Source organism: Stomoxys calcitrans, chromosome 2, assembly GCF_963082655.1.
Source record: "Stomoxys calcitrans chromosome 2, idStoCalc2.1, whole genome shotgun sequence".
In the NCBI taxonomy this organism is placed as follows: domain Eukaryota; kingdom Metazoa; phylum Arthropoda; class Insecta; order Diptera; family Muscidae; genus Stomoxys; species Stomoxys calcitrans.
In genome coordinates this window covers 102,303,458-102,324,877 of record NC_081553.1, presented here as the reverse complement: position 1 = coordinate 102,324,877, position 21,420 = coordinate 102,303,458, and the positions used below count along the sequence as shown (strand labels likewise).

Sequence of the window (21,420 nt, the reverse complement as noted above, 5' to 3'; positions counted from 1 at the left end):
TTTATAAAATCATTCAGATACCTATTTAAATATTTTATCTCTGTTGTATTTAGGTCAAACATTTAGAATTTGTTTTCTTGCCAGGGAAAATTTAGTCAACTAAAAACACAACATATATAATAAGAGATTTGATAAGTATATAGAACTGTTTACATTTTGGGAACTATATCTGTTTTGTCTATATGTTCTTTTCCCTTAGAACGGTTGGCAATCTTTTGGTTTATTGTAAAATAGTCTATCCATGCAGTCTAAATGGAAATAGGCCTGTCTAGCACGGGTGAATTTGTTTAACATTTTGAATATCAAACTATTTTAACGACAGAATTAGTGATCCTGCCTAGACAAGACTAACATGAGAATCGAGACTTCAAACTGTGCCATAAACTGCGCGTCAAACGGTATTGTTAATCCGACGGTGAATGTCATAAAGAATGACATTGAAAATGGTGTAGTGAATGCCAGTGTCAACGGTGTAACTGTAAATGGTAGTATAACGAATAAAACCTTTGTTAGTACAATGACTACTACTGCAATTGATGTAAACAATTCTAACGTAAATGGTGAAATAAAAGAAGCTACAAAAATTATAACAAGTCATGCTGGAAATGGTGTTGTGCAAAGTCCCAAACGTTACGAATCCCAAGTTACTGTTGTACTTGGCGCTCAATGGGGAGACGAAGGCAAAGGGAAAGTGGTGGATATGTTGGCGCGGGAGGCTGATATCGTTTGCAGATGCCAGGTAATCATTATAAGAGTGACACACACACTCTTAAGAAATTTGTTTGTAGACAGAGCATATTTTTTGCCGTTATTTGCCAAGTGCAGTGTCTGGTACAATGCACAGTGGGAGAAAACCAAAAAAAAAAAATAGTCAACTCGTTTGCCAGACTCTGATAAAATCTCCAGCTCTATGAATGCTGCTTATTGGGATCTTCGGTCTTTCATCTAGCACGTTGACGTCATTCCTAGCCCAGTAGGAATTGAGACAGCTGCAGCTGATGAAACGTTGTTAAGCCAGAAGTACTCTGATTTGCCGAGGGAGGTTAATCTCCTTCAAGTGTTATGGGTGGCGGTTGGATTGCAAGTTCCGGGCTGAACTTTAGATACCCACCACCTCGGGTATATATGTGAACCCCCTTTCGTAACTATCCGGTGAAAATTGGATAACTTATGCCCTCAAATTGGGCACGGACATTGAATGGTCTAATAAATATAAGTCACAGTTCAATTTTGTAGAACAAAATATTGGTCTTTTTGCCACCTATATTCAAATATATAAACCGATCTAAACCATATAGGATGCGGATGTCGAAAAGCCTAACATAATTCACTGCATCAAATTTCAATGAAATCGAATAATAAATGCGCTTTTTATTAGGCCAAGATTTTAGATCGAGAGATCGTTCTATATGGTATCTATAACCAAATGTGGACCAAAATAAACAAGGATACAATAATCATCCTATTTTATTTTAACTCCACTATATCGGTAGTTATATCTTAAGAGGGGCTGGTCTCGATAATAGTTTATTCAGATACCGAGAACTCATACACAAGTAAAATTTTTAGACAATAAATCTGCTTTTTATAGGATTAAGACCATAAATTGGAGCTCACCGTACATTTGCAAGACCCTAAATTGGAATGTCGGTCTATATGACAGCTATATCTATATAGTCTGATCTGACTCATATTTGGGTCGCATGTCGGGAGACTTAAAACAACTCACAATTTCAAATTTCAGCAAAATCGGATGAAAAATAAAGCTTTTATGCGCTTCAGACCCTTAAACGACAGTCCCATCTTTACCATATTTGGGTGCGATATTGGAAGGTTTACAACTACTCACTGTTTCAAATTTCAGCGAAATTGGGTAATAAATGCAGCTTTTATGGGTTCAAGACCCTAAAAATGGCAGATCGGTCTATATGGCAGCTATATCTAAATATAGTTCGATCTGAAACATATTTGGGGTGCATGTCGGAAAGCTTAAAACAACTCACTGTTTCAAATTTCAGCAAAATCGGATAGAAAATAATGCTTTTATGGGCTTCAGACCCTATATCGGCAGATCGGTCTATATGGCAGCTTTATATAAATAAAGTCCGATCCAAACCATATTATAGTCGGATGTCGGAAGGCTTAAAACTACTCGCTATTTCAATGCCTCAAGCGTCTTTGCCACTGGGAGATGAGAAATGAGATCGGTCTGTACGACTCCCCCAAACTCGGATCTTTTTCAGGCTGTCATCCCGTCTACCAGGTTTCGAGAGTGACTTAACAGTAGACCACAGTTTGCCTAAACCTAAGTTACATTGCTCCAAGTGTTCCAGCCACAAATTCCGCTTATGCTCGTTGACTACCCTGTTTATTTCCAGATTCTGTTCGCTGATTCTGGAGTTAGTGGGGTCTGAATAACCAATGCCATTTCGCTCGCTTGCGAGTACCACTGCTTGCGCTGGGAAATTGGCCCGCACTTGGGATATTCGACCGGTTGGTATAAAACGAAAAATTCTACCAAAAAATTAAACACCAAACCGATGGCTTTGGTGCAGGCACATCCTACTGCAGAGACAAAGAAGGAAATCTGGTAACTGACACAGACAACAGGCTGAGGATATGGAAAGAACATTTTACCCAACTGCTAGTGTCCGATGTTGGCGGCGAAGAGGATACCGCAGAACCAATCCCTGATGATGGTATAGATTGTTTACCTCCTAGTCAGAATGAGGTCCAAGTAGCAGTAACCCAACTAAAGAACAACAAGGCAGCAGGAGCCGACGGGTTACCCGCTGAACTATTTAAGACCGGAGGCGACACGCTGATAAGGCTTATGCATCAGCTTATCTGCGCAAGCTGCCTAGAAGAACGCATACCCGATGATTGGAAGCTCAGCCTACTATGTCCCGTACACAAGCATACTATGTCCCGTACACAAGACGAAATGTGCCAACTACAGAAGAATAAGTCTCCTCCCCATCGTATACAAGATACTCTCGAGCGTATTGTGTGAAAGATTAAAACCTAAAGTCAATGAAATAATTGGGCCCTATCAATGCGGCTTTAGTCCAGGAAAATCCACCCTAGACCAGATATTCACACTGCGCCAAATCCTGGAAAAGACCCGAGAAGGACAAATCAACACCTACCACCTCTTTGTTGACTACAAAGCCGCCTTCGATATTCCTTTACGTTCAAAGGTATTTGAAGCCATGTCTGAGTTTGGTATCCCTGCAAAATTAATAAGACTCTGCAGGAAGACACTTGCTGATATGCGTTCCTCAGTAAGAATAGGAAAGAATCTCTCCGAATCATTTAATACCAAACGAGGGTTCAGACAAGGAGACAGCCTCTCGTGTGATCTCTTTAATATCCTGCTGGAGAAGATTATATGAGATGCAGAAGTGAATAGATATGGCACACTAATCACAAGAGAGCACATGCTACTCGCCTATGCCGACGATATCGATATCATAGGTCAGTCACCGGAAGTAGTAACTGCAGCCTTTGAAAGAATCGAAAGAGCGTCAGTGAAAATGGGTCTGTCAGTAAATGGAGATAAGACGAAATGGATGGTTTCCACTCCCAAAAAGCCTTGTACAACCAAGCAGATAAAGAGCATGGAGAAAGTTGGGAACCACAACTTTGAGATAGTCGGTAACTTTATCTACCTCGGCACCGCCGTAACCGAAACGAATGACACCAGTTTTGAGATAAAGCGAAAAATAATACTGGCAAACAGATGCTACTTTGGACTAAGTAAGCAGTTTAGAAACAATGCCACCTCTCGACAGACGAAGACTACACTTTACAAGACACTGATACTACCCGTGCTGTTATATGGTTTTGAAGCATGGGTACTTGTGAAAGCAGATGAGTCAGTGCTTGGAGTATTTGAGAGAAAGATTCTTCGTAAAATATATGGACCAGTTTGCGTTAACGGAGAATATAGGCGACGTATGAACCACGAGCTGTATGAGCTGTATGACGACGATAGCATAGTTACGGGCATCAAAATACAACGGCTGCGTTGGCTAGGTCATGTTGTCAGAATGGATGAAGAAGCTCCAGCAAAGAAGTCTTTTGAAGGCAAACACGGTGGTACACGCAAACCGGGAAGACCAAAAACCCGATGAAAAGATCAAGTTGTGGGAGACACCTCAAAACTTGGTGTCAGAGATTTTAGAATGAGCGCAGAAGATCGAGGCGCTTGGAACGCTATTCTACGTTCGGCTAGTGGAAGAAATATTCTGTCATAGCCAATTAAAGTAAGTAAAGTAAGGTATAAAACGAGTGGCTGCTGCATTAATGATGTCTCGGAATTTCCTCTCGGCCACTAGCACATCAGAGGGGCGTGGCGGTTCACTGAAGCGGCGATTGGTATACTCTCTGAAGCCAGCCCAATCGGCCTTCTCATGATTGATAAACGTCCGGCGCTTAGTGATTATGAAGTCGGGTGGTCGGTCGATGGTGAGAATTATGGGGAGGTGGTCTGACCCCAAAGAGAGGACGGCTTGCCAGGATACGTCATTCAGGAGACCAGGGGATGCAATGGAGATGTCTGGCGAGCTGTTGCACCTCCTCGTAATCTTAGTGGGGGCATCCTCATTCACCGTGCAAAACGCGGAGCTTTCAATTTGCTCTGCCAAAGCTATGCCACGCTGGTCGTTACCTAGGGGAGAATGCCATGAAGTGTGATGCGTCCCCTAGAACCAGACGAGTATGGCCAAATAGTAACCCACTTATGTCGGTGTTGTAAGCTTGGCCATTAATTGGGACACAGCTAACAACCGGCGATATGTATACGTTGTATAGCTCTATCTCGGCAGTACCGGACTTGACCGCTATCCCCATGCATTCCATGTATGGGTCACTAGCGCCATGCGCAGGCAACATAGGTCTATATTGCACGGAATGGTGTATTACGAAGGCCAATGCCCCACAGGCCATAAAGTGTATATGGCCTGTTCGTTGCTTGAAAGATTCTACTCCATGTTGGGGCCTCCACCAGTTCCTCAACGTGTCTCACACTTTGTGCTAACTTCTGCAGCACGTATTTTTTTGGTCGCACCATACCTTTAAACTTCGGTTATTAACCATAAAACCACAAATTGTTTACCTTCTTCCACTCTGCAAGAGTTTTTGTTGGTGGTCCTGCAGCATTTAATTCCGTCTCCAAATTGTGTCATACTCCCTTGAAACCATCCTCGATCAGTATCTCGATGCATTTGCATTGTGTTCAAAAGAACATCCATCTGTTTTTAGTTTGTCGTTTTCGACCTGAAAGCAAAAAAAAATATTTATTCTATTTATTTTTAATAAATTTAACAATACTTAAATTTTTAGCGCAACTTCCTTACAACTTGTTCGCACTCTCCCTTTTAATGACATTTATAATAGCTACCTTTTTCCCTGGGATAGTTTCCCCATTTGCGTAGTTCGTTCAGAATAGGGGAAAAGGGGAAAAACTTCCAGGTAACTTTTTTTCAGAATAACGGAAAAGGGAATCGGAAAAAAAAACTCCCAGGGAATTGTTATTCAGAATAGGACTGATAGTTTTGAGTTTAGTAGCAGCAGTAGAGCCTACTGTAGAGTTCATTGGACATAATAATTAATCCCATTGGTTCTCTTCTCTCTTTTTCTCATAGGGCGGTAGTAATGCTGATCACATTGTTGTGGTAAATGGAACAGAATTTGTATTTCATCTCTTGCCTTGTGGCATTGTCAATGAGAAATGCGTTGCGGTCATTGGTAAGTTCACACTTTTAGTACACTTATAACATTCGAATTCAAAATTGCAAATTTTTGCCCATGAACATTCCCCTAAGGAACAGGGGCAAACTTCTCACATACCAATGAGTGCTGTCCGATTCAAGGTTAAGCTCAATGATAAAGGGCCTCATTTTTTATAGCCGAGTCCGAACGGCGTGCCGCAGTGCTATACCTCTTTGGAAAGAAGTTTTACATGGCATAGTACCTCACAAATGTTGCCAGCATTAGGAGGGGAAAACCACCGCTGAAAATTTTTTCTGATGGTCTCGCCAGGATTCGAACCCAGGCGTTCAGCGTCATAGGCGGACATGCCAACCTCTGCGCTACGGTGGCCATTCGAATTAGAGCAGCTAAAAAAAGTTGGAGATTATCAACAGCCCATGAAATCTCTGTAGCATGTCATGAGTATGAGTATTGTTTTTTACTTTCCCCCTTTTTTTATTCCACTCGACGGCTAACCTCTTTCACCTTGGCATATTGGTGAGAACTGTGAGTTTGTGATCCCACAATACAGTCCACAACCAGTTGATGTAATAGCTTGGATAACATCCAAACCATCCACATACTCTTATCTTATTGGAGCGGCCCCCTTACGTACTGGACGTCTCCCCCATTTTTATTCATTGTCAATTATGATAGGGAAGGGATTACTCCGGGACATAGACTGGCAGATGTGCCTGAAAGCAAAGAGAGGGAACCGAAATGCCGACGTAGAGACCGAAAAGTTCTCACCGAGTAGAGATCTGTCGCGTCCGCCACCTCAGGCCCTTACAGAAATCCAGAATGACTAGAGGGCGGAGAGGCTCCCGAGAGCATAGAGGAGAAAAGAGATGTTTAATCATAATAATACTCCTTCACCCAGCCATCATGGGGGTTGCACAGCAGTTGCTAGACAATCTTAAATTACTCTTCCTCCCCACATTCCTGCAGTAATCCTTCACGTCCCAAGCCTATTGCGATTTCAGCCTGTCAGAACTGCCATCAATAAACCAAGTATGCATTAGAGCTGGCAAAATATCGATGACACTATCGATACTCTATTTTTTGTCTGAATATCGATTGATATTTTTCCTTTCGATACTAAAGGCAAAGTTAAATTCTTTGCAAAATGCAACAAAAATAAGTGTTCGACAATGAATGTATCCTTTAAAATACATATCGCCTATAGAGGGCGCAATTTTCGTCCGATTGATCTAAAATTTTGTACAATTGATTTCTGTATAACTTCCAGCTGACTTTAATAGGTGATGGGAATTTAACTATAGTATCGGTACTATTGATGTTTATAATTTAAAATATCGAAACTACATTCGATATGTTGCGATTATCGACAGTTTGCCAGCTCCAGTATGCATCCACTATCACAAGCAGCCGCAGCCAGGGCCTTAAGCGTAACCCTGTATATATGTATATATACCGTGACAGTCGGACAGGGCCAATGCTCTTGACTCACAGAGGAATTTGAGAAGGCCGGGACGCCCCTAGCTCAAGGCTCCCTCTCTGGGAAGACAACCTCCACTTAACCATCAAAGAAAGATCCGCTCGGCACATAGTCCCTCATGTCGCTAATGTTACGTAGTCGTCCTAAGCCAGCGGCGTTCCGCAGAACAAACGATTGCCTGAAATCCAAAAAGCGTCACGTCCCTGACTCCTACAGTCTGAGGGCTTTACGCTGCGCACTCCACGTACAAGCGAAAAGGTCTCCGATCATACATCGCATTCAGTACTGCTCTCGGTGAAATCCAGCTCACCACGATATCAAAACCGACTGTACCTAGACATAGAGCCCGTCGCCTTTTCAGAGGCAGAACCCATAGGTGAGAATTGGCCGAACCATCCCAGTGAATATCCCTGGTCTAAGTCCCCAACTTCTGTCTATAGAGTAGCGACGTGAGTAGAGCGTATTCAGCCCCAGTTTGAATCTCTCCTCATCGTTACATCTCCAATTCAATTTCTGATCAAGAATAACGCCCAGGTATTTAGCCTTCCGAGAGTGTGGCAGCTCCACTCCATCCAGGACCGGTCTTCAGAACTCGCAATACATACGTCCACCTTGTATAAATGAAGTAATCTGTCAAGGATAGGACCACTTCGTGGAAGGCAATATCAACCGACCCTTGGTGTTGTAGGCATGCTGGTAGCCGCTTACCTACGATGGGTCAAGAAGAAAATTGATGTACGGGTCCAACTATCTCTCAAGTTTTTCTTCTTCTTCTTCAAGACGAGCGACTGATTGGCCGAAATTCTTTGAACAGGGAGTGGTTCGCGTTTCCCGCCTTGCAAATTAAAACGACCCTAACCTTAGGTTCTTATGTTTTTTTTAGGTATTATCAGTATTAGCGAATATAAATATTCGCAAGATATACTGTGGAACAAATTCGGGGTCATGATCTGTGGGTGCGAGAGTCTTAATCCAAAATAGCTTGGTGCGTTCAGACCAAACTTTGTAGGTCTTTTTTAAATAACCTTGACCTAAAACAAAGGGATACCATGCACAGTGGGATAGAACGGAAAAAAATAGTAAAAAATATGCCGTATGAGGACGGGTAGAGATATCTCTTTGAAATGTTGAAAGGTTAGAGCTGAGGTGCTGGCGAGATCGTGTGCAAGGTTTCAGGGCCCTAGGTTGTCCGGGCGCCCTTTGGCAGGCCCTAAAATTGGCCGCGGCGATATTTCGAAAAGTTGCTGGGGCTGTCAAAACAAAGCCCGCTTAAGGTCTACAATATCTTGTCTGACTTTCATTCCAAATTTTGTAGTTTCCAAATTTTAATGAGATATCTCTACCCATTCTCACACGGCATAGAAATAGAAGGCATCTTCCTTCTATTGTTTTTGAAGTATCACAGAGCAAACCTAATATAATCCACAAATAGTTTCTTAGCGATAAGAAGACCTAATGGCACCCGATCCCGAGGCGGAAGGGTTCGGGTGCCATTTGGTGAATTTAATATTTTATTAAACTATTTGTTTTTTTTTTTTTGCTGCAGGCAATGGTGTTGTGATTCATTTACCATCATTACTCGAGGAGTTGAGTCAAATGCAATCTAAGGGACTGGCCAAAATCGAACAACGTTTAATCATCTCGGATCGCGCCCATTTGGTTTTTGATTTTCATCAGGAAGTCGATGGCATGCAAGAAGCCGAAAGAGAAGGCACAGCAATAGGGACCACAAGAAAGGGTATTGGTCCAACTTACTCTAGTAAAGCTACCCGCAATGGCATACGGGTGGGTGAGCTTTTGGGTGACTTTAATCATTTTATCGAAAAGTGAGGAATAGTAACACAAAATCTCTTCTATATATAACAAAAAAACTTACAACCTTTTTTTTTAATTCTAGATTCAAAACTATTGTTGGTAACTACCAACGTTTATTTCCCTCCATCAGTGTGGACATTAATGCCGAGTTGAAGCGCTATAAGACATATGCCGAGTGTATACGCCCTTATGTCAAGGATTCAGTTTATTTTTTGCATGCTGCTCTGCTCGCAGGCAAAAGAATTCTTGTTGAAGGAGCCAATGCAGGAATGCTGGATATCGATTTTGGCACCTATCCCTATGTGACAAGTAGTAATTGTAGCATAGGTGGTGTACTGACAGGACTTGGATTACCTGCTCAAGCCATAGGTGAAGTTGTAGGTGTTGTAAAATCCTATACAACACGTGTTGGAGATGGGCCATTCCCCACTGAGCTATCGAATGTAAGAGTTGCTGTTACATTTCTGCATGTTGTAATGGATTCTTATTTCTAGAATATGGGAGAAGTGTTGCAAATACGTGGTTCTGAGGTTGGTTTTACCACCAACCGAAAAAGACGCTGTGGTTGGTTGGATATACCATTGCTGAGATATACTTCTTTGGTGAATGGCTACACCTGCATATGCCTCACAAAACTAGATATATTGGATACTTTGGATGAGATAAAAGTGGCCATAGCGTAAGTATGCCAAGCAGGCTTTTAGTTCGTAATGTTTATTTGGCTTCATTTAAGGTACAAACATTCCAATGGTGCCATGTTGTATCATATCCCCGGTACTGTTGCCGAATTGCAAACCATTGAGGTGGAGTATGCCATTTTGCCGGGATGGAAAACGTGTACGCAAAATATTCGCACCTTTGAGCAACTGCCAGAAAATGCTCAAAAATATGTACGCTTTGTGGAGAACAAACTTGAAGTGCCCATACGTTGGGTTGGTGTAGGGAGAGGGCGTGAATGTATTATCAATGTACAAAAGATTAGATAATAACCGCTGAATGTTTTGTTTTTTGCAGTCAAAGAATACAATTTTTTGTACTTTATGGAATTTAATTTATTTGTGGGGGTATAATAATCCAAAAACACTCCGTTTGTAACCCATCGAAAACCACCCTATAGCAGGGGTTAGCATGTCTGCCTATGACCCTGAACGCCTGGTTTCGAATACTGTCGAGAACATAAGAAAAAAATGTTCAGAGGTGGTTATCCCCTACTAATGCTGTCGTCATTTGTGAGGTTCTATACCACGTAACCACCGTGGAGCAGAGGTTAGCATGTCCGCCTATGACGCCGAACGCATGGGTTCAAATCCCGGCGTGAACATTAGAAAAACATTTTCAGCGTTACTTATCCCCGGATAATATAAAACCGTGCAAGACAAAAGTAGTTCTTTTCAGCAGGAGATACAAGTTGCCTACAGTGGTACCTGTCTCCTTGAGAGCAGAGAAGTGCAAATTACCTGGGTGTTGTGCTGGACAGGAAATTGAACTTCAAATCCAAGATTTTGGTAGGGGCAAGAAAGGCAACTCTTGCGCTCTACACCTGCAAGAGAGCCATTGGCAAAAGTTGGGAATTTGGACCACGCGTCATGCATTGGGTATAAACTGCAGTTGTCAGACCTATAATGATACAGAAGCGTGATTAGACCAATACTTACTTACGCCTCAGTAGTTTGGAACAGAGAACATGTTATCTTGGCATAGGCGGAGCGATGAGAACCACGTCTACTAGGGCACTGGAGACTATTCTAGACATCCCATCCATTGACATGCAGATTAAATGTATGTCACTGCGGCTATGAAACTTAAGGCGATGGGAGAATGGCTTGAGGATGGGTGCAGCTCTTACCATCGCGGTATAATCGAGGCGAAGATAGGAAACCTGGAAGAAAGGGAAGAGGTTTCCGATCGGATACCTGAGACGACACTTGAGGTCGAGTGCGAGGTACTGCTGCCAGCGGCAAAGTCTTGGACTGACGGAACCCTAGTATTGCCGTCTGGAAGATCATGTTAAACGGATGGATCAAAGCTAGGGGAAAGAGTGGACCAGGGAGGGGAAAGAGTCTAAAGTCCTCCTACTATTCAATACTCAACAGGATCCGAAGGATGACATATTTCTGCAGCACAGCCGCACTGAAGATGACACCTTCTGATGCACTGAACTTAATGCTACATCTAATGCCTTTGGCCATTGTGGCTAGACAAATTGCTGCGACCACTGCCGCGAGGCTAAGGAGCTTTCTCTTTAGTCATGAGGCGGTTACGGACACTGTGTTATCCTTGGTACAATATCCGACGTTCCAGGCAGTGTGGATTACACCCTATCGATCTGCTTTTTGATAAAAATTACTGTACCACTGTTCCTGATAGAACCGAATAGATCTACGGTATCCCTGGTTAAAGAAGTTACATAGACTTATATACGGATGGTTCCAAACTAAAAGACCAGATGGGCTTTGGAGTGTACTCTAAAGATCTAGAAGTGGTCATATCCAAGAGGTTACCCGACCACTGTAGTGTATATCCAGCGGAGATCCTTGCAATAAAGGAAATGGTGGAGTGGCTAAGGTATAATGTCATTGCTATTAATATCTTCTCAGACAGCCAGGCAGCCACTACAAAACACACAAAAATCGCCCTCGACTGCCGCAGATCTCTCAACGAGATGGCTGAACAGTTCAAAATTAACCTGTTCTGGATGCCGAGCCACAGAGATATCCCAGGGAATTCTTAAGCAGACGAGCTTCGAGACTAGGACCTACACATTCCAGGGATACTGGGGTATGTCTCTAGCGACATGTAAGCAAAGTTTTCAGGACGAAGCCCTGGGGGCTGGGGGACGAACGGGGCTGTGAGCATTCCAAAACTATGTGGCCTAATCTAGACTTGAAGAGGTCTACCGCTTTGGCGTCATTGGCTAGAACAAACGTCTCAGTCATTGTGTTCGTCGTAACAGGTCACTGTCTAATTGGAAAACATGCTGACAGACGGAAGGTTGCCAGCAACGACTTTTGCAGAAGCTGTAGGGACATCGAGGAAGAAGAGACTATAGAACACCTTCTGTCCGCACTAGCAGTTAGAAGGAGTTCCACTTTAGGTTCTCATTTTTTTGAGAACCTATCTGATTTAGCGGATTTGAACATTCGCAAGTTGTTGGGCTTTTTAAAGCGATCTGGATGGTTCAACGGTTAAAAAACATTCCACTCGGATAAGAAGTTTGATTGAAATCGGTTCAGATTTAGATATAGCTCCCATATATATGTTGGTCAGACTTTGGGTAATTTGCAATAATGTTATCATTTTTCAACCGTAGTTATTACAGTTTAAACATATTTGCTCGAAATTTGATACGAATTGAATCATGTGAAAACATCCGCCGAGGTCCATCAAGACGGGCTCAGAATAGAATTGTCCTTCCTTACTTTTTTTTTTAATTAGGTTAAGAATTGCTTCCAGTATATGCTTAAAAAATAAAATCGGATGATCCGTTTTTATTGGGTGCAATATCATGTTAAAGACGGCTTCAGACCATACTGGGCATGCATGTTGAATGTTTTCGGCGAAATTTGTGCCAAATCGAATAAGAATTGCGCCCTCTAGAGGCTCAGGAAGTAAAATCGGGAGGTCGTATTATATGTGAGTTTTATCAGGTTATTGACTAGTTCAGACAATATTTTCCAAATATGTTGGAGATCGTAAGAGATATTATGCAAAATTTCAGTCTAATCGGATAAGAATTGCACCCTCAAGAGGCTCAAGAAGTACAATCGGGAGATCGGTTTATATGGAAGCTTTATACGGTCATGGCTCTATTACTTGACAATATTTTTGAAGGTCATAAAAGAAACAGATTCGTTAAATGTTAGCCAAAACGGATGAGAATCACGCCCTCTAGAGGCTCAAGAAGTCAATTCAGGAAATCGGTTTATATGGGGGCTTTTTAAAGATTTAATTGGAGTTGAATAATGCTTGATGTTGTAATCGTAAGGGCAAAAAAATATATGCGAAAAATAGTCAATTTATCTTTAAAGGAGCGTGGAGTGGAGGGTGGAGTGGAGCGTGAAGTAGAGCGTGGAGTGGAGCATGGAGTGGAGGGTGGAGTGGAGTGGAGCGTGGAGTGGAGCATGAAGTAGAGCGTGGAGTGGAGCATGGAGTGGAGCATGGAGTGGAGCGTGGAGTGGAGCGTGGAGTGGAGTGGAGCGTGGAGTGGAGTGGAGCGTGGAGTGGAGCGAGGAGTGGAGCGTGGAGTGGAGCGTGGAGTGGAGCGTGGAGTGGAGCGTGGAGTGGAGCGTGGAGTGGAGCGTGGAGTGGAGCGTGGAGTGGAGCGTGGAGTGGAGCGTGGAGTGGAGCGTGGAGTGGAGCGTGGAGTGGAGCGTGGAGTGGAGCGTGGAGTGGAGTGGAGTGGAGCGTGGAGTGGAGCGTGGAGTGGAGCGTGGAGTGGAGCGTGGAGTGGAGTGGAGCGTGGAGTGGAGTGGAGCGTGGAGTGGTGTGGAGCGTGGAGTGGAGTGGAGCGTGGAGTGGAACGCGGAGTGGAGCGTGGAGTGGAGCGTGGAGTGGAGCGTGGAGTGGAGCGTGGAGTGGAGCGTGGAGTGGAGCGTGGAGTGGAGCGTGGAGTGGAGCGTGGAGTGGAGCGTGGAGTGGAGCGTGGAGTGGAGCGTGGAGTGGAGCGTAGAGTGGAGCGTGGAGTGGAGCGTGGAGTGGAGTGGAGCGGAGTGGAGTGGAGTGGAGTGGAGCGTGGAGTGGTGTGGAGCGTGGTGTGGAGCGTGGAGTGGAGTGGAGCGTGGAGTGGAACGCGGAGTGGAGCGTGGAGTGGAGCGTGGAGTGGAGCGTGGAGTGGAGCGTGGAGTGGAGCATGGAGTGGAGCGTGGAGTGGAGTGGAGTGGAGCGTGGAGTGGAGTGGAGCGTGGAGTGGAGTGGAGCGTGGAGTGGAGCGTGGAGTGGAGCGTGGAGTGGAGCGTGGAGTGGAGCGTGGAGTGGAGCGTGGAGTGGAGCGTGGAGTGGAGCGTGGAGTGGAGCGTGGAGTGGAGCGTGGAGTGGAGCGTGGAGTGGAGCGTGGAGTGGAGCGTGGAGTGGAGTGGAGTGGAGCGTGGAGTGGAGCGTGGAGTGGAGCGTGGAGTGGAGTGGAGTGGAGCGTGGAGTGGAGCGTGGAGTGGAGCGTGGAGTGGAGCGTGGAGTGGAGCGTGGAGTGGAGCGTGGAGTGGAGCGTGGAGTGGAGCGTGGAGTGGAGCGTGGAGTGGAGCGTGGAGTGGAGCGTGGAGTGGAGCGTGGAGTGGAGCGTGGAGTGGAGCGTGGAGTGGAGCGTGGAGTGGAGCGTGGAGTGGAGCGTGGAGTGGAGCGTGGAGTGGAGCGTGGAGTGGAGTGGAGTGGAGCGTGGAGTGGAACGCGGAGTGGAGCGTGGAGTGGAGCGTGGAGTGGAGCGTGGAGTGGAGCGTGGAGTGGAGCGTGGAGTGGAGCGTGGAGTGGAGCGTGGAGTGGAGCGTGGAGTGGAGCGTGGAGTGGAGCGTGGAGTGGAGCGTGGAGTGGAGTGGAGCGTGGAGTGGAGCGTGGAGTGGAGCGTGGAGTGGAGCGTGGAGTGGAGCGTGGAGTGGAGCGTGGAGTGGAGCGTGGAGTGGAGCGTGGAGTGGAGCGTGGAGTGGAGTGGAGCGGAGTGGAGTGGAGTGGAGTGGAGCGTGGAGTGGTGTGGAGCGTGGTGTGGAGCGTGGAGTGGAGTGGAGCGTGGAGTGGAACGCGGAGTGGAGCGTGGAGTGGAGCGTGGAGTGGAGCGTGGAGTGGAGTGTGGAGTGGAGCGTGGAGTGGAGCGTGGAGTGGAGTGGAGCGTGGAGTGGAGTGGAGCGTGGAGTGGAGTGTGGAGTGGAGTGTGGAGTGGAGCGTGGAGTGGAGCGTGGAGTGGAGCGTGGAGTGGAGTGGAGCGTGGAGTGGAGTGGAGCGTGGAGTGGAGTGGAGCGTGGAGTGGAGTGGAGCGTGGAGTGGTGTGGAGCGTGGAGTGGAGTGGAGCGTGGAGTGGAACGCGGAGTGGAGCGTGGAGTGGAGCATGAAGTAGAGCGTGGAGTGGAGCATGGAGTGGAGCATGGAGTGGAGCGTGGAGTGGAGCGTGGAGTGGAGTGGAGCGTGGAGTGGAGTGGAGCGTGGAGTGGAGTGTGGAGTGGAGCGTGGAGTGGAGTGGAGCGTGGAGTGGAGCGTGAAGTGGAGTGGAGCGTGAAGTGGAGTGGAGCGTGAAGTGGAGTGGAGCGTGAAGTGGAGTGGAGCGTGAAGTGGAGTGGAGCGTGAAGTGGAGTGGAGCGTGAAGTGGAGTGGAGCGTGAAGTGGAGTGGAGCGTGAAGTGGAGTGGAGCGTGAAGTGGAGTGGAGCGTGAAGTGGAGTGGAGCGTGAAGTGGAGTGGAGCGTGAAGTGGAGTGGAGCGTGAAGTGGAGTGGAGCGTGAAGTGGAGTGGAGCGTGAAGTGGAGTGGAGCGTGAAGTGGAGTGGAGCGTGAAGTGGAGTGGAGCGTGAAGTGGAGTGGAGCGTGAAGTGGAGTGGAGCGTGAAGTGGAGTGGAGCGTGGAGTGCAGTGGAGCGTGGAGTGGAGTGGAGCGTGGAGTGGAGTGGAGCGTGGAGTGTAGTGGAGCGTGGAGGGGAGTGTGGAGTGGAGCGTGAAGTGGAGTGGAGCGTGAAGTGGTGTGGAGCGTGGAGTGGAGTGGAGCGTGGAGTGGTGTGGAGCGTGGAGTGGAGTGGAGCGTGGAATGGAGCGTGAAGTGGAGCGGAAAAATCTTTGCCCGAACGAGAGCGGAGTGTAAAAAGGCACACGCTCCGGATCCCTGGTTTCAAATTTCTGCTGGCAAAAAAATCCCGCCAGAAATTTGCAGGTTCTAAATGTTCGGACTGTCAAAATATGCTCTCACGCGCTCTCTTCTACTGTCACAAATTTTCGAGTACACGAACACACTTATAGGGTCCAACTAACCAAAGCCAAACTTATAGCTCGTTTCATGGCAGCCATAGATAACGCCTAAATTTACGATGTTATGGTAACAACTCTGCCAAACCATTAAACTTCTGGCAAAGCGGCAATAAGGACTTAGTGATATTCCAAATCATCCGTCTACACACTGCACCTTCTCTGTATAGAGTTTGGACATTCCAGGATTCCACCCGGCCGAACTTAGCCTGTTTTTTTTTTGTTTCTTTATGTTTAAGAACTCTCTGTTGGCGCAGTAAAACATTTGTATTTGTATGTAACAATGTGTGTAATAATTTGATTTTTCGATTTTATTGATAATGCGTGTTTTAACTATTATTGCTTATAAAAAATTGCATATATATATGTAATTTAATTAGATCAACATTTTTGTTTTTGTTATTTCCTTTTTTCAATTTGGATTTAAATTTTTATATAAAATTGTATTATCTACTTACAGTTCGTTAATTTGTTTGTATTGTTTTTTTTTTAATTTTAAGCAAATTACTAATATCGTCATTTTGAATTGCATTTAAAAGCTACAGCAGAGGAGATTTTCGTTTTCAATATTTTTCCTATTTGTTTTAGCTTAGTTTCAATAAAACTCTAATTATTATGAAAACTATGCGTATGTAAGTATGTATGTCATGGTATGTGTATTCAAATTTGGAAGTATATAGTTAAGTATATAAAATAATTGATCCGATTTTTGCAAAAGAGTATTTTGTGTTTATTTTCTTTTTTAAAAAGAAATAATATCGTTATCGTCATTAGCAAAATATTGTATAAAAAAAGCACGATACGCAATATGTCATTTTGACTGCGGCTGCAGTTGCTACACACAAAGACACATATGCATACGTACAATGCAGTATTGGTAGTTGTTCTTGGTGTAGCTGAAGGTGCTGAGCTTAAGAGAAATTCATTTACTTTGTATAATGAGTACAATGTGTTCTAACGGAGTACACTATCTGTCAACGAGCTTGCATAGCGTTTGAATGTGTGTGTGTGTGCATTATATGTAAGAACCATCAGACGACCAACAAAAGAGCGCGAACTCGTAACATACTCAAATCAGAGTTGCAAAAAACACAGATTTTAACGAACAGTGTTCTCGGTTTCTTGTTGTTTGTCAACTGCTGCTATCTGTAAATGAATTTATCTTGGTAGAGCACCTTCTCATATTCTCTTCTCTCGTTTTTTTTTCTTGGACATTATTACTTAGATTTTATGTATTTAGTATGAAATGCGATACATATATGGTCCGATAAACATTTTTGTTTTGTTTTTAACAAAGATTCCAGTACTTTACCAAAGTCAGATTTATAAAAAGAAATCATTCGACTTTAGATTCTCTCGCTCCATCCTCAAAAATAGTATGTTGGATGGATAAAGTGATAGGGAAATGTATCACTTGGTTAGACAAAGAAATTGTTGATACAATTGTCATTATTGTTAGGCCAAGTGGGCCTATTGGTTTTTCTTGGCACGCCTGCGCTTGAATCCGGTCATTTGTTTCAGCAGTTGGGTATTCTCATCATCCAAATCCAAACTTGGCTCCCATAGGCGTAATCGTTTGGGTATATACATAAGAGCAACTAAGGTTATGGCTACAAAAACAAAAAAAAAAAATGAGCGAAGAAAGAGATGCAGAGAGTAAGAGATGTATTAATTGGTTGTATTGAGTACAAAGAGCGCCTACTTACAGTTTAAGACACATGGAAAGATGACATAAAAATTCAAAGTACACGAACGGAAATATAAAGTTTCAGTCAGATATAATATCAATGTTAAAGCCAGCGAACAGCCACCCATGCTAACCACACTGCAAGAAAACAATGAGATATCATTAATCAATATAATATTTTTTAATAGGGTATAAGAACTTAAAGCCACATCAATGTGAATATACCCAATTTAGAATGCATATATTTTCTATATATTATGCGATGTACATATGGTAATTTAAGGAACAATGCAAGTAGTGCAAGTGATTACATTCAAATTAAAACATTACCCATACGTAGTCATGGTCAAATGATCATGACTAACCCATAGCACAATGAGATGAATAAAAACAAGTAAAAGCGTGCTAAATTCGGCCGGGCCGAATCTTATGTAACCTTCACCATGGATCGCATTTGTCAAGTTCTTGGCATGACTTTTTAAATTTATATATATATGAGCTCCATCAAGTTATTGACTGATATGGACCGTACTTGTCATGGCTGTTAGAAGTCATAGAAAAATACTACCTCCAAAATTTCAGGCCAATTGAGAAAAAAAAGTGCGCCCTCTAGTGGATCAGAGTGTCAAAGTCATACCAAACGGTATATACAAAATTTCAACTAAATTGGGTAAGAATTACGCCTTACGGGTAAGAATTACGCCTTCTATGGCGGCTATATCAGGTTATGGACTGATTTAGACAATACTTGGCACAGTTTTTGGAAGTCATTCCTCAACGATACATTCAAAATTTCAACAAGGTTAGGTCAGATTGAATGTGTCGCCCACCAAAGGTGAGTTCACTAGGAGACCAGTGTTGCCTATTGTGGTACCCTAGAGGGAGAAAGGGAAGAAGAAGGAAAATGTGAGACATCATACTAGAGGTTATACATGAATAAAGAGAAAAAGCAGTGGAGAGACCCGAGCGTGAGCTGAAGAACCGCCCTTCATTACGCAAGCACGAACCAACATACGACGGAGCCTGTGTCAACCAGCCCTAGCACCTTCGCAGTCCGGCAACCATCTACCGTGTCGCACCTCGCCACCGATGCCGCCCTGGCCATCCCCTCTCCTGTGTTCAGTAGCTCGACAAATGCCATATGAGCAAGACCGATGACTGGTCCGCCCGGCGCAGACGAACCCCTCCTGGCGCACTCGTCCGCCCTCTCATTTCCTGGAATCCCCTCATGTCCTGGAACCAATGTCAGCGTCACATCATGGGCCCGGAGCCTACCCAGGGATTCCAAACAGTCCGCCTCGACTTCACCATCGTCGACCCCAAGGCCTTGAGCGCCGCCATACTGTCCACATAAACTCTGAGTTTTGAGTGCGGTGAGCCACTTGCCAGAATTTCTCTTGCGGCTACCGCAATGTCACAGACCACTGCCTGAAAGACCGTACACTCGTCCGGCAGTCTCAGAGACATACTGATATTAAGTACATCAGAGTAGACCCCCAATCCAGTCCCTGATTCCATCTTGGAGCCATCTGTGTAGATCGGGGTCTCATCCTCCTCAAGTACACCATCCGACCTCCATTCGTCCAAATCGGATAAGAAAAGCGCCCTCTAAAATCTCAAGAAGTCTAATCGGGAGCTCGGTTTATATGGCGGCTATATCATATTATGGACTGATTTAGACAGTAATTGGCACAGTTGTTGGAAGTTATTTATCAACGATACGTGCAAAATTTCAGCCAAATCGTATAAAAAATACGCCCTATAGAATCTCAAGAAATCTAATCGGGGGATCGGTTTATATGGCAGCTATGTCAGGTTATGGACTTATTTAAACAATACTTGGCACAGTTGTTGGAAGTCATTCCTCAGCGTTATGTCAAAAATTTCAGCCAAATTGGATAAAAATTGCGACCTCTAAAGCTCAAAAAATCTTATCGGGAGCTCAGTTTATATGGCGGCTATATCAGATTATGGACTCATTTAGACAAAATTTGAACCAAATGGGATAAAAAATACGCCCTATAGAATCTCAGGAAGTCTAATCGGGAGATCGGTTTATATGGCGTCTATATTAGGTTATGGACTACTGATGTAGGTAATACTTGGCACAGTTGTTAAAAGTAATTTTTCAGCGTTATGTGCACAATTTCAGCCAAATCGGATAAAAATTGCGCCCTCAAGGAGCTCAAGAAGTCTTATCGGGAGCTCGGTTTTTATGGCGGAAATATCAGGTTATGGGCTAATTTGAACCATACTTAGCACAGTTGTTGGAGGTGATACCAAAATACAACGTGCAAAATTTCAGTTAAATCGGATAAGAATTGCGCCCTCAAGAGGCTCAAGAAATGAAGACCGTTGATCGGTTTAAATGGCAGTTACATATATCAAAACTTGGACCGATTTGGCCCATTTACAGTCCCAACCGACCTACACTAATAAGATATGTTTTTGCAAAATTTCAAGCGTCAAACTCCTTCGGAAGTTAGCGTGCTTTCGACAGACGGACGGACGGCCATGGCAAGACGATCAAGAATATATATCCTTTATGCGGTCTTAGACGAATATTTCGAGGTGTTACAGACGGAATGACGAAATTAGTATACGCCCCATACTATGGTGGAGGGTTAAAAAAATCTGTCGTTGTAATAACGATATCATATCATAATGAAATTTTAAATAAGTGGAGCTGAGGTGTTACCCAGATGATATGTCATATTTCAGGGTCTAAGCGATTACAGAGGCCCTAAAAGTTAGTCATCCTGCCCGTTTGAACTGCGAAAGGCACATTTGTGGCACGATTTGTAAGCTGTTTTTGTTATTAGATAGTGCCTAAACAACTTGATGCTTTTCTACAGACAAAATTGGTTGTCTTCGGTTTCCAATCTTAACCGATTAATGCAGAAAGGTTAGAGAAATTCCCCAAGAAAAGAGCTTCCTTAGAAAAATTCTTGCTCGAATAAAAAAAAGGTATCCTCATGAAATTTTAATTGGCGTAAAGTGAACGAATGTAAATAATTTAAAAAAATTTACTGTCATATAAGGTCGTTTAGGGGGAAAAATGTGCTTATCTCAAAATTCTTGGGAGTGAGATTTATGAAAACCGTTCTGGTGTCTTATTGCATTGGATGTTAAAAAAAATTAATTTACTGCGATATGCCTACTATTTTTGGCAGTATGTGCGATTTTATGTCAAAGTCATTAAAATTCACTTTTCTTCGCTAAATGGACATAAAATATAGAGAAAATGTTCTTTTTTTGTTAAAAAAAACATAGTGGCTTACGAAATCAAAAAATGTAATTATATAAATAAAATTTTAAAAAATTAAAAAAATTACTACGTCAATATAAATGCTCTAAATAATGAAAATACCAAATTTCATTAAAATCGAACAAGGGAATCAAGAGTCAATCGTTAATAGGCTAGTTAAGACTATGATGGTGTACCACGAAGCGAATGAGTTACACAATTTTTATTAGCATTCATCATACGGCACATGTTCGTTTTTATACCCACCACCGAAGGATGGGGGTATATTCATTTTGTCATTCCGTTTGCAACACATCGAAATATCCATTTCCGACTCTATAAAGTATATATATTCTTGATCAGCGTAAACATCTAAGACGATCTAGACATGTCCGTCCGTCTGGCCGTCTGTCTGTTGAAATCACGCTACAGTCTTCAAAAATAGAGATATTGAGCTCAAACTTTGCACAATTTCTTTTTTTGTCCATAAGCAGGTTAAGTTCGAAGATAATAAATTAAAAAATAAAAA

The 21,420-nt window shown here is 43.7% G+C and overlaps 2 protein-coding genes across 3 annotated transcripts in view; one reads left to right on the top strand and one right to left on the bottom strand.

Moving 5' to 3' along the window:
* The first annotated feature begins 352 nt into the window (after positions 1-352).
* LOC106082962 (adenylosuccinate synthetase-like) lies at positions 353-10,032 on the top strand. Its single transcript, XM_013245731.2, has 6 exons — positions 353-739; positions 5,649-5,751; positions 8,760-9,039; positions 9,111-9,471; positions 9,523-9,707; positions 9,762-10,032. Exons 1-6 carry the CDS (start codon positions 353-355, stop codon positions 10,012-10,014), a joined length of 1,569 nt encoding a protein of 522 aa, XP_013101185.2. The 3' UTR covers positions 10,015-10,032.
* Positions 10,033-16,601: 6,569 nt separating this feature from the next.
* LOC106082959 (uncharacterized) overlaps positions 16,602-21,420 on the bottom strand; it is a 39,265-nt gene continuing 34,446 nt past the window's right edge. For both annotated transcript variants that reach the window (XM_013245728.2, XM_013245729.2), the window contains exons 4-5: positions 17,664-17,782; positions 16,602-17,567 (exon numbers count right to left, since the gene is read on the bottom strand). In XM_013245728.2, the coding sequence (XP_013101182.1) occupies positions 17,428-17,567; positions 17,664-17,782 (259 nt within the window). In that variant the 3' untranslated portion in view covers positions 16,602-17,427. The remainder of the gene's footprint in view (positions 17,568-17,663; positions 17,783-21,420) is intronic.